Raw genomic sequence first — 22,466 nt, 5'->3', positions numbered from 1 at the left:
CTTTTACATATAACTTTGAAAAATAACAAAAGCTAAAAAAAGATGTGAAATTTTGCAAAACTGCTTAAATGTCCCATTTTGACACGTCTTGCATTTAGTTTTTGTAGCTAATGATTCCAAGTTGCTTTAGATGAGCCATCTCATTCTTCACTTCCTGTAAACCACTCCATGGATTTGTCTGTCTTCATGAAATTAGTGTTCTTTCCTTTCTTTGATTGATGGTCTTTGGCTACTGAAATAAAATGCATTTTAAGATAAATTTGATGTATCTGTATATTTTAAATATATAATTTAATTGCTTGTTATCTTAGAAACAATGAGAAATCCTGGCTATAGTAGATAGTAGGGGGCATGTGAGGCACCATGGTACATGCCTATAGTCCCAGTGACTCAGGAGACTAAGGCAGGAGGATTGCATATTTGAAGGCAGCCTCAGCAACTTAGCAAGTCCCTGTCAAAATAAAAAATAAAAAGACTTGGGATGTGGCTCAGTAGTAAATCACCCCTGGGTTCAATTATCAGTAACACCTCCCCCTATAGTAGGGGATAAACTGATAAGAATGATATAATCACCTTAAAAATTCTAATAAAGACGTGATTTTTTGGGGGGTTATGGGTGTTGGCCGGTCGGCCTAAAGTCTTGCATATGCTAAGCAAGTGCTCTACCACTGAACTATATGCCTAAGATATAACAATTCTTAAATCTTTTTTTATTTTTTATTTTTAGGTGGACAAAATATCTTTATTTTATTTCTATGTGGTGCTGAGGATCGAACCTAGTGCTTCATGCATGCTAGGTGAGCACTCTACCACTGAGCCACAATCCCAGCCCCTCTTAAATCTTTTTTATCCCTCTCAGTATCTTTTGAATTGGCTTGAAAGAACATCGAAAATCACTGTATGTAACGTTTGGAGAAATACACTTTAGAAATATGAATTGATTAGGAATGAATGGGGCTTATTATTCATAAGTATCAGTTATTTTGTGTTTACTATCTACCATACATTGTTTAAAGAACTACATATATTAATTTCAAACTTGCAACTCATCTTTAAAGTTATCCATATTTGTTATCCATATTTTATGGATAAGATTAAGAGATTGAGTTGTTTAATTGTAGATCTTTTACAGGTCTTGAAATAGGATTGCCTGGGCAGATAAATGCTACTATTCCTGGATTTGTCCCTTAGACTATAACTATTTTTTTTTTAAATTATATATATATATAAAATATATATATTTGTGTGTATATGTGTGTGTATGTAAAAATTTTTTTATAACAGTTTATAGAATGTGGAGAATTTTAACCTAAAAACCTGCTTTACAGAGTTTATGGTTCATAATAGAGCCAGATAATAAACAACTACACAAATATAAAAATAAAACTATAATAAATGTTCCATAGAAATAGAGGGTACTATGAATAGACATAATAGGGGCAGCACTTGAACTGAGACCTGAATGGTAAATAATTATTGACTAGGCAGGGAAAATGAGAAAAGGGCCAGTGATGCTAGAGGTGAGTGAAAAAGACTAAAAGGTACATAGATCATGTAGGATCTTCTGGCATTTTGAGGAATTTGTCTATCCTAAGAAAAAAATGGAGTACCATTGAAAGATTGAATTAAGTAAAGGATAATAGCCTTAGAGTTGTGTTTTTGAAAAAAAAAATCACTCTGGTTACATCAGAGAACTGATTGCACCTAGAGGAGAGTATTCTTTTGATGTTATATTTCTGCATAACTATAGTTTCAAATGCCCATTATGTGTCAGGTTCTAATTGTCTACTTGTAGAGGGGCAGGATTAAGAGCAAAGGAATGGGCTGTCCTTTAATTCTGTTTTATGTAGGACACTGAACTTCTCTTCAGTACAATGTGTTCAGTAGATATGGAATTGAACAAGACCTCTCTTATGTGGTTTCCATTCTAAATATGAGTCAAAGACCAAGCAAGTAAGAATTTATTTACAAAATTAATCAAGTCCCAGTTTAAGCCTTTTCTTCAGTCCACTGAGAATGTTGACAAACTGGTTTATATATAATATAGATATTTTGTAATGTTAATTTTTCTATGTCCAAGCCTGACTCTCAGATATCATACTGTAAACTCTTAGAGATCTGGGATGACTCAAAACCTTCCTCCCATATGATATATCAAGAAATTTGTATTGTTTTGAACAACCAACAATAAAAAAATTAAAAAAAAAAAAAAAAAAAAAAAAAACCTTCCTCCCATTGCTTTTCAGGTCTTGCTCCACCTTTCCCAGACAGAAGTTGGTAAATAAGTTTGATGGCTTTACGCCTGCACTGGATCATGTAGTTTCGTCTGTTGTCTTGGTTGTTCTAAGGGGAAGATTTAGGTATATAATTCTTGAATTGTAGAAGGCTTTGATTTTGAACCTTATATTTCAGAGATAGCAGGAATTTCTGAATGTTCCATGGTTATATAAAAGGAGATACTGGAAGAAAGTTAAGTCAGATCAGTGTCCTGCACCAGTAATCTCAGCTACTGGGTACGGGAGGCGGGTGTAGAAAGTTTGGGACTAGCCTGCACACAATTTAGTAAGACACTTTCAAAAGTATATATATATTTTGTACTAGGGATTTAAACCAGGGGGCACTTTACCACTAAGTTTCTTCCTTAGTCCTTTTTTTAAGCTGTAGATGGACCCAATACCTTTATTTATTTATTTTTATGTGGTGCTGAGGATCAAACCCAGTGTCTCATGTGTGCTAGGCAAATGCTCTACCACTGAGCTACAACCCCAGCCCTGCCTTTTTTTTATTTTTGTTTTTTTGGGTTTCTCCAAGTTGCTGGTGCTGGCTTTGAATTTGTGATCTTTCTGCCTCAACCTTGAGAATAGCTGGGATTACAGGTGCACTGCTGTGCCTGGCTCAAAAGAAGATTTTTATAAAGAGATAGGGATGTAGCTCATTGGTAGAGTGCTTGACTACCATGCTCAAGGCCTTAGGTTTGGTACCCAGGGCAAGACACACACACAAAAATGTTAAACTGTCTTTGGTGTCTGAGTATTTAAAGGGAGAAAAAAGCCTGTTAAGTCAATGATTTCATAGTAATACATAAAGTTTTGTTTTATTTTTAGTGATACTAGGAATTAAACCCAGAAACATTCTGCCTGTGAGCTATGTCCCCAGCCCCTTTATTTTTTTAGTTTGAGATACGGTCTCACTAAGTTGCCCAGGCTGGCCTCACAACTTGTAATCTTCTGCCTCTGCCTCCTAAATCGCTGGGATTTAGAGGTGTGTACCACCATGTCCAGCTACATCATTAATTTATATACGCTGATTATGTCTTCATTAAGTGTAAGGATTTTCAACCTGTATGACTATAACAAGGGTAATGACAAAAATAAATAGGAAAGCATAAAGTAGTATGTATTTTTGAGAAAAATTATTTGAGTATAATTATCAGTTGGACTGTTCTGTGCCTGCCCTGCACCAGTACTAAGGCTTGGTACAATTTTATCCCTGGGCTTCATTCTAAAATCTGAGGGGTCCTCAGATAATACATAATAATGCATCCCATGTTTCACTTGGACCAGCTTAGGTGTCATGTAGCTTACCATAGCATAAAGAGAAACAATAATAGTTTGGTTAGTATAAAAAAGTGCTGTGGGGACTGAGGATGTAGCTCCATGGTAGAGCATGGGTTTAGCCTGTGTAAGGCTCTGGGTTCAATCTCCCACAGCAAAAAAAAAAAAAAAATGCTGTGTATTCAGATACAACTGGGTTCTGATCTTGGTTTCTGTTGGTATTGTTTTACCTGGTAATGGTGTGACTTTTTTGGTGCTTGTTTTTTCATCAGTAAAAAGAATAACGTAATACCATTTCAGGATTTCTTGGGGGATTGGTTTCAAATGAGATTGGTGATTGTGTTATATGTAAATCATAAAGAAGATCTCATCTATCTTCCTTCCCAAAAGTGAAATGTTTTGACAGTTTCATTTTACCTTTCAAGTGAAAAACATTTCTAAGTATCACAGGCAATTCAGATTTGTTTTTTTGAATTTTTCTGGGGGAGTGGGATTCTGGGGATTGAACCTAGGAGTGCTTTACCTCTGGGCTATATCCCCAGTCCTATTTAGTTTCTGAGATGGTTTCAGATGATTTGAGGCTGGCCTCAAACTTGTGATCCTCCTGCCTCAGCCTCCTGAGTCACTGAGATTACGAGCATTAGCCACCATGCCTGGCTCTTTTGGAACATTTTTAAGGAAAAAAAATTAAAGATAGAAAAACATGTTTTCACCTGAAGATTGAGGCGTTGCTTTCTTTTGTTTGAAGGAAACTCAGAAGCATTGATAACTACCTATGTTAAGGTTTAGCATACAAACCTGGAACAGAGCATCAGCTCTTTGTATCCCTCTGTATCACTAACTTGGGCAAATTATTTATCTTCTCTAAGCCTCAGTTTCCTTATCTGCCAAGTGGAGAGAACAGTATTTACCATATGGTTGTCTGTGAATATTAAATGATATTATGAATCTAAAATGATTACTACTCTCGGCACCTGGGACATTTTAAAAATTCAGTTCATCTTACCTATTATGAATACCAAAGAAAGACCATGTAGACCCTATTTACTTTCAAATATGAGTAAAACAACAAAAATTATGCTTGAGGTGTTATACTGTCAGTCAAGTTTGTTGAATGATTACTATGGCCAGGGAACTCTGGGACACAACCTCTACTTTCTAGTGTCTAGAGTCTAGTTTCTCCTTTAGTAAAGCTGGGATAAAAATAGGTAAAATTCTGAAGTAATCCAGGTCAGTTAATTTCTTATGATAGAGTTAAACAGAATTATAAGACACCTGTCAATCCTATCTTCAGACGGGTGAAAATCTGGAAGAAACGGCCAGATGCACACTTGTAATCCCAGCAACTCAGGGGACTCAGTCAGGAGGATCACAAGTTGAAAGCCCACTTCAGCAACTTGTCAGTACTGTCTCAATAAAATAAAAAGGGCTGGGGGTGTGCTCAGTGGTAGAGGGCCTTTGGTTCAATCACCAGTACCCTGCATGCGCGCACACACACACACACACAAAAAAAAAAAAAAAAGAAGAAAAAAATCTGGAGGAAAGCCTTTATAAGTAACGAAGATTCATATTTCAGAATATTTTTTCTAGTACTATTTCCATTTAGAAATGCCAGAGAAATACTATATGTATAAAAATAACTTGAAAAATAGTGTGGTTATATTCCCAGTTAATATAATTACTTTCTAATTAATATAAGATACCATTGTTCAAAACACTTAAATCTCAACAAAAATGAAATATGCACATAAATTATGGCACTTGTTCCATGTCAGGATTAAAAATAAGGCTTTCAAAGACTACATGATGACATAGGAAGATGCTTTATGATAAATGAAAAAAAAAAGTTGGCTTAGATATGGTATACTTCTAATTTTGTTAGAAATGAAAAAGTATATAGAAGGAAGCCAATAGTTAGATGGTAATATTAAAAGTAAATTTATTTTTATCTTGAAATCCTTTTTGAATAAACATTTCAAAGAAATGGTTCAGGCTGTAATACTTAATGCTTATAGTGCATTAGTTCTCAATTTAACATATGTCATTAAAAATCCTTTTAGTTATGTAGACTACCATAAAACATAAGGACACGAGACAAAAGTAGTAACTGAAAAGGGGAAAACTTTCAAAGTAATTTAATTATTTGTAATATATAAATAATCATATATCCCTACCTGTAAGGACTGACTAGAACTCAATAAATAACATGCATAAATCTAATTCTGTCTTATCACTAAATCATACCTTGAGAATAGCTATAAGCATGAGAAGGAGCACCTATTATGTCCTTTGATAATGAGTTGTGTGATTCCCGAGAGTGTTTTTCCATCAGCTCTCCTGTGTCACTGGATGAAGATGATGATGAAGACAATCCCAGTCTAACATATCTTCCTTTTTTACCACAGAGTGAACAATCTAAGGGTGTGGCACTAGGTCCCCGGGGCAGTTGAACTTCATCTCTGTCATAGTTTCTTACAGCTCCACTGTGGTGCACAGAGCGTTCTCGTTGCCAGATATAATGAGTTGGTGCAATGGCCATAACCTGTAATGGAAAGCTTACTTTTAGAATTTAATAAGATTTTTAAATTTATTAAAATAAAGTGTACAAAAATTTAACTGAAGAACAGCCACTTCTGCCAGGTGTGTTGGCACATGCCTATAATTCTACCAACTTGAGAGCCTGAGGCAGGAGGGATCACAAATTCATGGCCAGCCTCAGTAACTTTGTAAGACCCTGTCTCAAAATTGAAAAAATAAAAATTAAGGCTTGAAATGTATCGCAGTGTTAAAAGCACCTCTGAGTACAATCCCCAGTACCTAAAACAAAACCAAAAAAAAAAAAAAAAAGAACCTCAGCCATTTCTGAGATAAAAATCTAAGTTACCAGCCAGGTGCTGGGTGCACACCTGTAATCCCAGCAGTTCGGGAAGCTGAGACTGAAGAATCAAGAGTTTAAAGCTAGCCTCAGCAAAAAGTGAGGCACTAAGCAACTTAGTGAGACCCTGTCTCTAAATAAAACAAAAAATAGGGCTGGGGATATAGCTCAGTGTTCAGGTACCCTTGAGTTCACTCCCTGGTACCAAAAAAAAAAAAAAAAAAAATCTAAGTTACCAATTTTAAAACGGCAACAAAACATCTTCAGATATTGACATAGTATTTAAATAATGTCAAAACAGGAAACAGAATTGAAACAAACTTCCAGGTTGTTAGGGTGTTTGTTTTCAGAAATTTGAATATTTTAAGTTTAGGAAAGATAATATAGTTAGCCCAAAACAAAACATGATTCTTAACTTTGGAATGTGCTGGGTTAAAAAAAAAATTAATTAAGGTTCTCAAATGTGTGTATGTTAGACTAGTCTAAAATTTGTCATTAGGAAAGGATATGGTGAATAACAACAAAAGTAAATTACTTAATCTCTTTGTTCCTCAGTTTCTTATCTGTAATATGAGAATAAGAGGGCTATTATGAGCAATAGATGAGATTACCTATAAAGTATTTAAGAGTCCTTCACTATCAAGCTTTGTTCTATAAGGCTTATTAAACAAAACATGGACTTTACAGTCAGGGTAGACTTTAAGTTTCTTATCCTGGCTCTGCCACTTCTAGCTGTGTGATACTGAGCAAGTTATTTAACCTTTATGAGCCCCAATTTCTTCTCTAAAATGAGGATGGTATCTATCCCATGGGTTGTTCTGAGATTGGATGAGATAGGTGTGTAAAGTCCTTACCACATAGTAGGCATCTGGCAAATGATAGCCATTTACTGGCAGATGATAGCCATTTAAAAAGTCAACTAGGGAACCTCATGAAATCTACAACATATCAATAACCAATGTTTTGACCAGTGATTATCAAACTGTTTGGAGAGCCCTAAGGTTTCAGGGGTATTTTAGGGATACCAGGAGGGACAAGGGAAGACAACAGGCAAATCAACTCAATTTTGGAGATTGTGTGTATAATTTTTGTTTGGAAAGTAAGGGTTTTGCTGTTAAAAGTAAAAACCTTTAAGAAAAAACAAATTTAGAATAGTTTCTTCAAAAAATTGCGTTACTATAACTCCCCAAGATAATGACATAAAGAATACTGTGCTAATAGTATGCTTTTTCAGTGCTGGGGAACCAACTCAGGGCCTCAAGAATGTACATGCAAGGCAACTACTCTATCACTGAGCTACCATTCCAGCCTTCTATTATTTTTTTAAATTTATTTTTACAGTTATAGATGGACAGCATACCATTGTTTTATTTCTTTATTTTGATGTGGTGCTGAGGATCCGAACCCAGTGCCTCAAATGTGCTAGGCAAGCGCTTCACCACTGAGCTACAGCCCCAGCCCCTAGTTTCCTGTTATTTTTAAAATATATTTTAGAATTGAATTCACTTTATAATTCACTTCTTAAATCCTTCAAAAAAAGTTTGCAACATGTAAAAAGTTAAATTATTTTAAAAAGTAGAAGCAAATGAAGATATATATATAAATGTTTATATATAAACATTTCTGAAACAATGTAAAACTAGGTTTACATCTAAAGTGAGGAAGTAGAATATTAGAATTTCTTATTTTTTGCATTTTAATTATTACTTTTCCCTCAATACTTCTGTATCTCTATTTCCCACATCTGGACTGTCCTTTCCCTTAGTCTTAGTTACTTCTCCCTGAAGACCCAGTACAAGGTCTACATAACTAAAAGGAATACATAACAAGGTCTACATAACTAAAAGGATTAAAAATCCTTTTAGTTATGTAGACTACCATAAAACATAATGTGTGTATATAACTTCTGGGCTGGGGCTGAGGCTCAGTGGTAGCGTACGTGCCTAGTATGTGTGAGGCACTGGGTTAGATTCTTAGTACCAAAAAAATAAAGATCTATCAGCAACTAAAAAATATTAAAAATAAATAAATAAACTTCAGCTTTCAAGTTTTCTTGTCATAATATTAATGCTACTTTAGGGATTTTAGCATGTAAGTGTCTAGTTCTCAAATGATAGAGAAAAATAAGAGCTCACTGACATTACACACCTTAAACAACGTTGAGTTTTGTAGCAGTCCTACAACAAAGCTTGGTGAGAAGGGTGAAGGGAAACTGATAGCAATTTCCATTACTAAATGGAAAATTTGATAAACTTATTTTTGCAATAAATGACATATCATAGTATCTTTCCATGCCAACTCAGTTAAAAAATACATAGCCACACTTACTTTCTAACATGTCTACGTATTTATATATACACACATATAATTACTTGAATAACAACAGTGAATTAAAAATAAAATTACTAGGTCACAATTATAGAGTTAGCCCAAAACAAAACATAATTCTTTTTTTAAATATTTGTTAGTTGTAGTTGAACACAATACTTTTATATCACTTATTTATTTTTATGTGGTGCTGAGGATCGAACTCAGGGTCTCGCACGTGAGAGGCGAGTATTCTACCACTGAGCCACAACCCCAGCCCCCAAAACATAATTCTTAACTTTGGAAAAATCACATAACTTTCTGGGTTACAGGGTTATCTTTTGAAGATGTGCAGTTTTCAAATGCTAGGAAAATGACTTCTCTAAGGCATTGGTAGCAGTTGACTTTAAGAAACATTTTTCTCCTTTTTTCATTTAACTTACACTTCTGTCATTTTTAGTGATTTGGGTTTTTTCTTGTTATTGTGTCTTTGGCTGGTGTTTCTAAAATTTAATACTGTTTTTACAGGCTCTCTGTTTTTCCCTTTTTACTTCTCTGAGATCTCAAGAGGTAGTATAAGTATTAAAAGTACTGACTCTGGAGTTAAGACTGTTTAATTTGAATACTGGTATGCTTCTTTACTAATTATGTGCCCTTGGAGAGTTCACTCTGCCTTAGCTTTCTTTTTTTTTTTCTTTTTAAATATTTTTTAGTTGTAAATGGACAAAATACATTTATTTATTTATCTTTATTTGGTGCTGAGGATCAAACCCAGGGCCTCACATCTACCACTGAGCCACAACCCCAGCCCCTGCCTTAGCTTTCTTATCTGGAATTACCTAGTTAGCTCTAAGAATGGCTATGGGAAATAATACATATGCAGTACATATAGCAGCACATGGCAGATCCTCAAAGTGTTAAATTTTAACTATTATGATTTATTTATTTTTATTTTTATGTTTTAGGTACTAGGGATTGAACTCAGAGGGAAGTTTTCAACTGAGCCACATCCCCAGCTCTACTTTGTATTTTATTCAGAGACAGGGTCTCACTGAGTTGCTTAGCGCCTCACTTTTGCTGAGGCTGGCTTTGAACTTGCAATCCTCCTGCCAAGCCATTGGGATTACAGGTGTGACACTGCATCTGGCTAACTGCTTTAAACAGCACTTACATATAATGACTTATCTTACCACACCATTGACCATCTAATTGTCCAGTTATCACCTTAAAATGTCTAAATAGCAGATTCCTTATCTTCCTGATTGCTTCAGTTCACTTCACTATTTCCATTATGGAATGCATCACTCTTCCTGCATAGATTCACTCCTCCTATAAAGATGTGAAACTAACAGCTCCTTCTCTCACGTGCCCTATATTCAACTAGTCACCAAGTAATGACAATTATAATTCTGTAACATTTCTAACATTGATTTCATTTTCTTAAGTACTGCTATCTAGTTCACATCCTTGCTTCATGCTATCACTACACTATTCTGTCTAAAAACACTGTTTACAGGGCTGGGGATATAGCTCAGTTGGTAGAGTGCTTGCCTTGCATGCATAAGACCCTGGGTTCAATCCCCAGCACCACAAAAAAAAAAAAATAAATAAATAAAAGCTTTTGGGGCTGGGATTGTGGCTCAGTGGTAGAGTGCTCGCCTAGTATGGGCGGGACTGGGTTCAAACCTCAGCACCACATAAAAATAAAGGCATTGTGTTATGTCCGTCCACACCTAAAAAATAAATATTAAAAAAAAATGAAAACACTGTTTACTACTTCACTGCTTTCTGAATTCCTAATCTGGAGTCAAGTAGACACTAACAGAACTTGGCTATAATGATATTGTAGCATTCAGACTATGGAACATAAGTGGAATCCAGGAAAACTTCCTCTCAATTTGCTGTCTTCCATGATGCATGAAAGAGGTTGGAATTAGAATATTCTTCTCTCATTGTATAGGCATCCTCCCTAATCTGTAAACCAGTCTAGAAATTAAGACATCACCAAGGTAAACAAATTCCACCTCAAAGAATATGATGTCCAAAAAGATAACCTAATCATAAGAAAATAAGTTCAGAGTAAGTAGGGAAATAGTCTTATTGTTCTGGAGAAGATCTACATATATTTTTCAGATTTGTGGTAGCTGACAAAAAGAGAAAAAAAAAAAACTCATTAAACTAGGTACTCAAAAAGGAAAATGGGGCTAAAAGGGGAAAGCAGGCATACCAGTAATAAAATATAGCACAGTTGGGGGGAGAGAGGGAGAGAGAGACAAATTATAAAAGTCATTATCTTTTGACAGTGGTATATAATGGAAAGTGCTGAATGTAAGTATAGTTATCTCTGTCACTAACTTTAGGGCTATGGACAAGTCACAACATAAACAAGTTTTTTTCATCTCTGAAATGAAAAGACTACTACTTAATCCCCAAAATAAAATATAAATGCATTTTTCTAAACTAACTGAGAGGTTTATACATAGGCTAGATGTCTTAGAGCAAACAGAACACTGGACAATCATTAAATATGAAGTTCTGGCTCTGCTACTTACTTGTATGATCTTGAGTAAATCCCAACCTCCTTGGTATTCAGTTTCATTAGCTGTAAAATTAGAGTGCCACCACCCTCACAGGAATTTTTGTGAGAATAAGAAAATAATTTATACGAAAATATTTATAACTTTACAGTTGCACTAGGCAACTGTAAAGTATTATTATCTTTTTTTTTTTTTTTTTTTGGTATCAGGGATTGAATTCAGGGGTACTTAACCACTGAGCCACCTCCCCCAGGCCTATTTTGTATTTTATTTAGAGACAGGGTCTCACTGAGTTGCTTAGCACCTCGGCATTGCTGAGACTGGCTTTGAACTTGTGATCCTCCTGCCTCAGCCACCAGAGCCACTGAGATTACAGGTGTGTACCACTGGACCCTGCTTAAAATATTATTATTTTAAGTCAGTTTGTAGCCATCTCAATTTGAGTTCATTTTAGGATATAGGACTAAAGAAATATTTTGATAAGCAATATGCTAGATCCAAATGCATAGAATGCTAATGATGTAATTGTTTATAATAACCCTCTCCACAACAATAAACTTCATGTGTTACTCATAAACTAACTGTTGAATGAATACTTAAAAAGAGAACAGGATAAAGTTTACTAGATAGTTGCCTTTTCTTTTTTCTTAAATTCAGTTTTCAGATAGGGTCTCACTGAGTTGCCCAGGCTGACTTCAAACTTGTGATCCTCCTGCCTCAGCCTCCCAAGTAACTGGAACTGCAAGCACATGCCACCATGCTTGGCTGGTAGTTGTCTTCTCTATACCCCAATGACTCAAATGTACCTGTTTTTTTTTAACAATTTTTTTTAAGAGAGAGAATTTTAATATTTATTTTTTAGTTTTCGGTGGACACAACATCTTTGTTTGTATGTGGTGCTGAGGATCAAACCCCGGCCGCTCGCATGCCATACGAGCACGCTACCGCTTGAGCCACATCCCCAGCCCCAAATTTACCTGTTTGAAACAGCCCAAAATAGGTTATTTAACTGCCCTGGAGTAAGGGGCATGCAAAGTGAGCTCAGTGAAGAATTATTCTATAATTTATTGGGTTTTTAAAATGCTTTCCTACTTCATGAATAAAAAGGTACAAAAAAGGATTGGAAGCCTTAAATTCCATGCATTGTACCAGCAAATATTTACTATCTATCTATTTGTATGTGTGTGTGTGTGTGTGTTTATCTTTTTGTTTATACCTTAGTGAATGTGAATTGATAATTATACATTGTGGTTTTGATTTGTATGTCCCTGATAGTTAATGACTTTGAACATCTTTCCATGTGTTTTTTTTTACCATTTGTATATCTTATTTGGAAAAATGTCTATTCAGCTCCTTTGTCTATTTTTTTAAAATATTTATGTTTTAGAAGTAGTTGAACACAATATTTTTATTTTATTTATTTATATATGGTGCTGAGGATCGAACCCTGGTCCTCGCACTCTGAGCCACAACCCCAGCCCCTCCTTTGTTTTTTAACTGGGTTGTCTTTTATTATTGAGTTCCAAGAGATCTTTATATATTCTAGATACAAGTCCCTTATCAAATAAATGATTTGCAAGAAAAATTTCTCCCATTCCCAATTTGTGGATTGCCTCTTCACTTGGTATCTTTGTATTATTTTTTTCCCTTTTTATTGGTTCTTTTTAGTTATACATAATATTAGGATTCATTTTGACATAGCCATTAAAGTATGGAATATAATTTCCTTAACTTAGTCACTTGATATCTTTTAAAGGACAAAAATTGTAACTTTTTTTTGAGGGGGGTCTGAGGATTGAACTCAGGGGCACTCAACCACTGAGTCACAATCCCAGTCATGTTTTGTATTTGATTTAAAGACAGGGTTTCACTGAGTTGATTAGCACCTCACTGTTGCTGAAGTTGGCTTTGAACTTGCAATCCTCCTGTCTCAGCCTCCTGAGATGCTGGGATTACAGGCGTGTGCAACCGTGCCTGGCTGAAAGTTTTTAAGTTTGATGACATCTACTTTATCCATATTTTCTTTTGTTGCTTGTATTTTTGGTCTCATATCTAAGAAACCTAATTCAAGGTCACTAAGATTTATCACTACATTTTCTTTTAATTACGAGTTTTACAGTTTTAATTTGGACTTTTATGTCTTTGATTCATTTTGAGTTAAATTTTATATATAGTATAAGGGAGGTACTCAACTTCATTCTTTTGCATGTCAGTTGTCCAGCACCATTTGTTGAAAAAAAAATATTATTTGTCCCCCATTGAATTCTCTTGACAACCTTGTCAAAATTCAATTGAACAAAATAGTGATGGTTGCTTTCTAGACACTTCAATACTACTTTGAGGGAATATTACCTTATGTAGCATAAGGAAAGATCTCTTTAAGGTGACATTTAAGCATAATCCTGGATGTAGTGAGGAAGTGAAGCATATTCAATTCTAGGGAAAGAGCATTCTAAGTAATGAGAACAGCAAGTGCAGAGAACCTAAGGTAGGAATGAGCCTGGTGTATTTGAAGAGTATGGCAAGGAGGCCAGTGTAGCTGGAGTAGAGTGGGCAAGGATAGCAGATGAGGTCAAAGTGATAAGAAAGGAGAGCTGGTAGAACCATAAGGACTTTGCCTTTTACCCTATATGAGATGAGAAGCCACTGGGGGCTTTTGATGAAAAGAGTCATGATTCACTTATTTTTTAGAAGATTTACTTCAGTTGCTGTATGAACAAAAAAAGTATAGGGAAGAAAGGTTATAGGAAAGACCATTGGGAAGGTTATGGAAAAAATCAAGGCAAAAGATGACAGTAGGATATTAGTGGTGGGGTTTATAAGAAATGACATTTTTTCAAGTATGGATGTGAGAAAAAGGAAAAAAGAATCAACAATAACAATTTTTTGGCCTGAACAACTAAAAGTTTTAGTTGCTTTTTACTAACATATGGATGACAGTAAGGAATAAAAGGTTTAGAGGTCTGTGTAGAGAAATATGGAGTTCAGTATTAAACATGTTAAGTCTGGGTTATTATTTAGGCAATAAAATATGAACAAGCAATTTGATATGCAGACCAGGATGTGGAAGAGATGTTAGCTATCCTCATTAAAGCTTTGGGAATGAATGATATTAGTACTATCAGTAGAAGAGAGAAGTCATCTCCTAGGACCCTGAGCCCTGGGGCATTCTAATGAGATTAGTGAGGTGGAAAGGAACTGACAAATAGGCCTGAAAAAGAAAAACCTGATATCCTTGAAACCAAGAGAATATCGGGATAAATGACATCTACCAATTGCTGCTGCTAAGTTGAGGGCTAAGAACTTCAGATTTGGCAATTCAGAACTATTTGATACCTTGAAAAGTTTTTGTGTAATGATGGGAAAGACTTTACATAGTTTCAAGGAGAATGGAAATGAAGGAAGTAGAGACAGAGTACAAACTCTTTACGGGGTTTAATTAAAAGAGGCAGGGCACAGAAATGTAGCTGGGGGATGAAACTTTTTAATTTGTTTAAGTTGGTGACAATCTTAGAGCAATTCTGTATTCTGATGGCAGTGGTCTAGTAAAACAAAATATGAAATGCTGGAAAGGGAGACGATTACTGGAGTGATGTTATGAAAAAAGCAAGAAAAAATGAGATCTAGTGCACAAATAGAGGGAATGGACTTGGATAGGAGCAAAGATGGTTCTTCCACAATATTGAAGGGAGGCAGAATATATAGGTAAACATACAGTTAGAATGACAGATTTGCTGTATGTTGACATTCTTTTCTGATTGCTTTATTTTCTCAGTTAAAGAGAATGCATTATTGTTACCAATTGAGTGTGAGAACAGAAATGGGAGATATTAGAAGTGTAATATGTTTGACTTCATAAAATATTCAGTTTATAGTTTAAACAATAGGCAAGTAAATAACTACAAAATTTGTTCAGTGCTATAGAAACAAATAAGATATTGTGATAGAGGATAAAGGGATTAAGCAGATTTAAATAAGGTGAACTTTTTGATCAAAAAGCTAGAAGAAAGGATTTTTTTGTTGTTTAGAAAAAGGATTTTGAAATATTTTTGCCCCAAAAAAGTGATAAATGCGGGGGCTTGGGCTGTGGCTCAGTGGTAAAGTGCTTGCCTAGCATGTGCGAGGCCCTGGGTTCGATCCTCAGCACCACACATAAATAAATAAAATAAATGTATTGCATCCAACTACAACTAAAAAATAAATATTTTTTTAAAAGTGATGTTTGTGAAGAGATAGATATGTCTAACCTGATTATACAATGAAATCATGTAATGAAAACATCACATGGTATCCCATTAATATGTACAATTTTTGTGTTTTTCTTTATCAGTTTAAAAACAGTTTTTAAATGTTGACATATGAAAAAGCATAAGGGATACAATAACAATCATGCATCCATATTTCTACGACCTAGAATGAATGGATGTTACTGCTATTTTTGCTTTAAGCATTTTTAAGTTAAAAGCAATATAAAGGATCTGGTAGACTTACTACATAATCAATAAATCAGTATGTACTTAATGAATGAATGAGTTCTATCAAACATTAAGGAACAAGCTAGCTTGCCCAGGAAAAGCTCAGGCAATAAAAATTTATATACCTTTAAACTCTCAAAATTTAAAGTTAGGAAAAACTTTAGTTTAATTGCTTACCTAAAGGATGAATCTTCTCTATAACAATCAACTGCTTGTTTTTAAAAAGTCATCAGTCACAGAAATCACTGCCTCTCGAACAGTCTATCTCATTTTCACATAACTGTTAGAACAACTGAACGATTATTATTGAATTTTAGTTCTCCATCTACAGATCTTAATCCTCTGCTTACATTCCAAAAAGAAAATTCACATATATTTTCTGTCCTGCTATGGTACTTTAAATATCTGAAAGCAGCTAGTAAGCTTCCGAAATCTTCTCTTCTTCATACTAAAAATCTCTACTTTTTGTTATTCTACATATGACATTTTTCTTTTGAGACCCTGCTCTATTCTAGTTGCTCTCCTCTCTCTATATATTTGTTCTTCAATATTCTTCAAGTGTGGTATGCAGAACTAAATGCAATACTTTAGCTATAATCTGATGATTACCTCTTTTCTGCAGCTTAAGTCTAAACTTCCTGGAAGTCCCATTCCAAAACTAAATTTTCAGCTGTCTATAATATTTTAATCTTTTATATTCACATTATTTTTTTATTTAAAATTTTTAATTAGTAAAATAGCAGTTGTGTAAACTGCTCTGACTCTGATCTTATCTGACCACATACTGGAGTGGCAATAGTTTATAAAAGGACTTGGGTGAGAACAGTCAATATATCAGTTCCAACAAAAATGCAGATTAGAATGTCTAAAGTTGAGTAAATGAAAATTTAAATGGAGCAAATTAAATATTAGAAATCATATGAGCCTCTCCATCAAACAAGTGAGGCCTCCTTTAATAGTCTTTATCATAGCCACTTGCAATCACAAGAAAATTCATTAAGATCAATCATGTTGTGCAACCCCTAAAGGAAAAAACTGAGGAAACTCATGGGTAATTTTCAGAGCTTCATTATAAAGTCCACACTATTAAGCCACAGCATTCTCTTTGGCTCTTTTACAGTCTGGTACAGCAGATAAGATGTTTCCAGCTCTAATAGAGTATATTAACCCTGCTGGTGTGAAAATGTCTAGAAAGTAGTGGGGTGGTCAGTCATCAGATAAAGTATTGCCAGTCCTCCTGGAGTCTTGTTACTGGTATGCACACATGCGCTCTTTCTCTCTCTTTTTTGGTGTTGCTGGGGATTGAACCCATGGCCTTGGGCATTTGAGGCAAGTACTCTACCAACTGAGCTAGCCCCCTTCTATTCTTTTAGCTGGGTGTCTCACAGGTTCTGAAGCATTTACTTTGAAAAAATTAGTGTGTTCAAATATAGTCCATAAGGATGACAACAGATATGCAAATTATCCACTCTTAAATTGGGGAGGGAATGACAAAGTGAAAATACAGTACTCTTCCAATGCTCTGTAATTGGAATGAGTCCAATTTAAATTCCTTAATGAGGATCCATTAATTTGAAGGGACCTCATACATCCAACTTTTCATCTACTGAATTTAATCTTGTAAAAGCTTGACTTACTGTGTATTCTTTTAAGTTACTTCTGAATCTTTTCCCAAGAGTCAACAATCCTCTTAATTTATCCTATAAATATGCATGTCTGTTTTATCTTCATTCATTAATAAATATAATTAACAAGATTGGTTCTAGGCAAAATTCTGTGACATACCACTGAAGTCTTCACTTAGGTTTGCCACTAATCTTTTAATTGGTTCCTTTTGGCCCATAATCATTTAACTGTATAGGATTTAACTTAGTGATAAATTAATCTACCTTACATTTATCAAAATTTCTAAACTAATACAAGAGCTTACAGTGATCACTGTTCTCCATTTAGTTTTCTCTCAAATTTTCCTTTAGTTTGAAACATTAGCTTTCTTTATTAAAAACCAAAACATTTGATCAAATAATTGACTTTAAAATTTTTAGTGTCCTTTTGGTTTACCTTGAAATCTAACATCAAGGAAACAACGTATTCTATGTGAATAGAGATATGGGTTTAAAAAATATTTAATTTAAATTATATACTTCAATCTTGGGAACTTGAAATATCACATATTTAGCATAAATTGTTGATTCAATTCCAGAGTTATTACAATCCTTAATAAGCATTTATTTTGGTATGCTCACACCACTCTTTCCTAATATATTGGTGATCTTCTAGGAACGAGAAGCACATTAAAATAAAAGTACTATAGGAGTAGCCTGCTCTGAAAAACAGAAATGACAATTTTTAATTATTATGACACAAATTCAAATACCAATAAGGTAATTCAGAAATGGTAGACATAGTAATGGTCAGGTTTATTATATATGCTTACATTTACAAAACAAAAAAGAAACATTAAAACCATATTAAAAAGAAAGGAAAATTAAATAAACAGAAGACAAAGGTAACATATGTAAGCATTTTAAAGTCCTTACCTCCTCACAGCATCGTCTGCTTACAATAGCCCTATAATCAATTCTATCCCAGAGTTGGTCCCTCAACTTTAAGAAATTAGGGAACAGTTTTCTCCAGTTTTTCCCTAGAGCCCATGGAAAAATTTCATACTTGGATTCTTCCTCATCTTCTTCAACTGTATTAGCCAGATACCTAGTAAGACCAATAACCCAAAAAAGAAATGGGCAAGGACAGAAAGAATAGTTAACAACAACAAAATGAAATACAAATGGCTTTTAAACACATATAAGATGTTCAACTTTACTCATAATTTAAAGAAAGGCATACCAAAAATAGAGATATAGGGAATTTTACCTTGTTGGGTTCTGGGTATTTTTGTACTCCTATAAATCTTAAGTTTCATATTGGGATGCAGTTAAGTTACTTGGAAACAACTGGATCCTTCCATGTCCTGATTTTATTATTTCTTATATGTATCTGGAGCAATGTTGAGTCTGAGGCTAATTACTGATAACTACCTGAGGCAAGAACTTCCTGAGTTCTTGAGTTCTTAAAACTTCATAAATTAAGAATTTTCAGTCTGGTTGGTAGAAACAGACATCGTTCCAGCTCTATGTGAATGGATGTTAAACACTGTTTCCTAATATTTTTTAAAATAATCTTTCCCTAGACTCAAGTAGTTTCTGTATACATGAATGGAGATCAGAATTCTATCAAATATTTGAGAGGGACCAGGCATGCACAGAAGAAGGAAAACAATCCATAATAAGAATAACCAATCAATCAAAACTAAACAAGGGCATTAGAAGTTAAAATTAGGGCTGAGTTGTGGCTCAGTTGTAGAGGACTTGCCTGGCATGTGTGAGGCACTGGGTTCAATCCTCAGCACCATATAAAAATAAATAAAATAAAGGTATTATGTCCATCTACTGAAAAATATTTTTAAAGTTAAAATTAATCCATATGCTCAAAATATAGACATTGAAAATGTGTGTCTAGACATGAAAATACGATGAAACTACACTAAATGATGCCTGTAGTCCCAGCTATTAGGGAGGCTGAGGTAGGAAGATTGTGAGTTTGAAGCCAGGAAGGAAGGAAGGAAGGGAGGGAGGAAGGGAGGAAGGGAGGAAGGAAGGAGGGAAGAAGGGCGGGGAAAGAAGAGGAAAGAGGAGGAGGAATAAGAAGAAGGAGAAGGAGGAAGGAGGAGAAAAAGGAAGCAAAAGAGGGGGAGGAGGAAGGAGAAGGAAAAAAGGAGGAGAGAAAGAGGAGGAAAGAAGAAGAAGAAAATTATACTGGAATTAATGGCAGATTAAATACTATAGAAGATTTGTGAATTGAAGGCACAGAAACTATTTGAAATGACATACACAGAGAAAAAAAAAAGGAACAAAAATCATGAACAGGGCGTCATTTAGATGTGGGATAACCCCCAAAAGTCTAATAAAGGTGAAATTAGAGTCTCTTAAGTCAGTGGGTATGCAGAAAAATATTTAAAGAAATAATGGCTGAACATTTTAAAAATTTGATGAAAATTATAAATCTTCAAAGCCAAATGGACATGAAGAAAATTATACCAAAGTACATTGCTCAAAACTAATGATAAAAAATATTAAAAGCAGTCAGAAAAAATATGAGACATGTTAGATAATACAGGAACAAAGTTAAGGATGGAGCAGATTTGCCATCTGAAATAATGCAAGCCCCATAGTTGATTTTTCAGGAAAGATGGGTAATATACAACAAAAATATTACAAAATACATAGGGAACAAGGAATCATGGGCAGAAAATTTAAAAAGTACCCTGTTAAAATAAGGGGATAAATACATCTGAAAAATATCAAAAATCTATAATGTACTTTGGAGCCATATTGGGATCACATCATGATTCTACTCTACATTAACAATTTTTTCATGTTCAGTATGACAAAATCTCTATCACATATGAGGAAGATATCCTCCAACTTGAAACAGATTTCCTTGGTGCAGAGTCCATTTCTTTTGCGTAATAATTATGTTTATTCAAGTAAAGAATTAAGAACTTCCTATTGTAGTCATTGAAGGATGAAATTAAAAAAAAAAAAAAAGATAAATGAACTGGGTGTGGTAGGGAGTATGTGTAATCCCAACTGCTCAGGAGGCTGAGGCAGGAGGATTGCAAATTTGAGGTCAGCCTGGGCAATTTAGCAAGACTGTCTCAACATGAAATTTTAAAAAAGAATGGGGATGTAGCTCACTGGTAGAGCATTTTCTTAACACTGAGGCCCTGAATGTAACCCTTCCTATGTGGGGAAAAAAAAAATACATGTTCTTTGATCTTAAGGAGCAGTTAAGTAGAGGAGGCAAGTAAATATGAAACAAAAAACCATGAAAGAGAATATGGAAGAGTGATAATAGAAGTTCAGAGTGTTATAAGAATATATTGAAAGGAAACTAAGATTATATAGAAAGGAAAAGAAATTCAGTTTTAGAACTGTAGCTAATAGAAAATATAGGAACTACTGAGTCAGGCTATACAAAAAATTATGACTAGACATAGAATGGAAATTATAATTCATGTTATTTTTAACATAGAACTTATATTACAACATGAGATGCAACCTACAGACTACTCACTACATAGTACATGCTGACAAGTGCTTTAATGATAACTTTACAAAACATGTGAAACAAATCCAATTTAAGGCTTCTAGTAAGATTTAAAGTTCCAGGTTTTAAAAAAATTCTCAGGTGAGAAAAAACTATAAAAGATATTATATCAACATACAGATATAATACTGAGACATGTAAACAGCCATTTAACTTGGTGTCAATGGCTGAATTTGACTATTGGTAAATCACAGCTGAATTTGTACCTCATCTCTGCTCCTTACTAACTTTCGTGATCTTCGAAAATAATTAATCTTTCTGAGTCTGTTTCCTCATCTGTAAACCGGTGATTTTAAAAAAATGCATTTCAAGGAGGCATGGTGACTAAACCTATAATCCTACCTACTGAGGAGGTTAACGGAGAAGGATTACGATTTCAAGGCCAACAACTAAGCAACACAGTGAGACCCTGTCTCAGAAAAAATTATTTCACAGGGAAAACTAAATATATTAATATATAAAAAATGTCATGGTGCTTTGTATGTAATACTCAGTATTTGCTAATACTATTATATTCTTCCAATTTAGCGATCATCACCAAATTTTAAATTTGAGTTCACTTTTTCCTATGTATTGGAAAGTATGTCTCTTTAATAAGTGCAACAGTCAGTTTCTTCTAGTCTTATGCCTTTAATAACTCTTTTTTTCTTTAATAACTCTAATTCCAAATTAAAATAGACTTTAGGTAAAAACTTACTCTTTGATGTTGATAGATACTGTAAGTTTGATGTTGCATTATATCCAGATATAAGATAGAAAACAAAAAAAATGTGTGTGTGTGTGTGTATGTATGTATAGTGTGTGTGTGTATGTGTGTGTGTATATATATATATATATATATATATATATATATATATATATATATAATTTTTTTTTGTCCTGGGGATTGAATCCAGGGTCTCACACATGCTAGGCAAGTACTCTACCAATGAGCAACACCCCAGCCCATACACACACACGCACACACACACACACGTACATATACGTGTGTGTGTGTGTGTGTGTGTGTGTGTGACTGTATGGTTTTTTTGTGTGGTGCTGGAACTCAGGGCCTGTGCATGCAAGGCAAGCACTCTACCAACTGAGCTATATCCCCAGCCCCTCCAAAATATATTTTAAAATTACATTTCTATTAGCTGAATTCTGACTTACAGATTGGAAAATCACATCATTAAAATCATTTAACAGATCACAAAGTTTACATGAACTAACACAAAGTTAATGGAAAACAAACTATATTCCTTTGTTCACTGTGTTCAATAAAATAGTCAGTGGATACCAAAAGAATTAAACATGAATGACTGCTATCTTATAGACATAGATACACAAAAGAGTATGTCTAGACTTATTTCCCACAAAATGTTCAATGTAAAAGGGCAATGATAGTAATGATTTTTATTGTATATTAACTGGAAATTTAAAAGAGAATCTCCTAGCTTTTAAAAAAATATTTTTAGTTGTAGATGGACACAATACCTTTAATCCATTTATTTATTTTTATGTGGTACTGAGGATTGAACCCAGTGCCCCACACTTGCCAGGCAAGCAC

General features: G+C 34.3%; 1 protein-coding gene across 1 annotated transcript in view; it reads right to left on the bottom strand.

Annotated features, from left to right (window-relative positions):
* Window positions 1-140: 140 nt before the first annotated feature.
* Window positions 141-22,466, bottom strand: part of Spdya (speedy/RINGO cell cycle regulator family member A) — a 34,518-nt gene continuing 12,192 nt past the window's right edge. Inside the window, exons 5-7 of the mRNA XM_027933540.2 lie at window positions 18,289-18,460; window positions 5,799-6,096; window positions 141-232 (exon numbers count right to left, since the gene is read on the bottom strand). Coding sequence (XP_027789341.2) covers window positions 141-232; window positions 5,799-6,096; window positions 18,289-18,460 — 562 coding nt within the window. The remainder of the gene's footprint in view (window positions 233-5,798; window positions 6,097-18,288; window positions 18,461-22,466) is intronic.

Source organism: Marmota flaviventris, chromosome 14 (genome assembly GCF_047511675.1).
Source record: "Marmota flaviventris isolate mMarFla1 chromosome 14, mMarFla1.hap1, whole genome shotgun sequence".
Taxonomy (NCBI): domain Eukaryota; kingdom Metazoa; phylum Chordata; class Mammalia; order Rodentia; family Sciuridae; genus Marmota; species Marmota flaviventris.
This window is presented reverse-complemented; position numbering and strand designations above follow the sequence as displayed.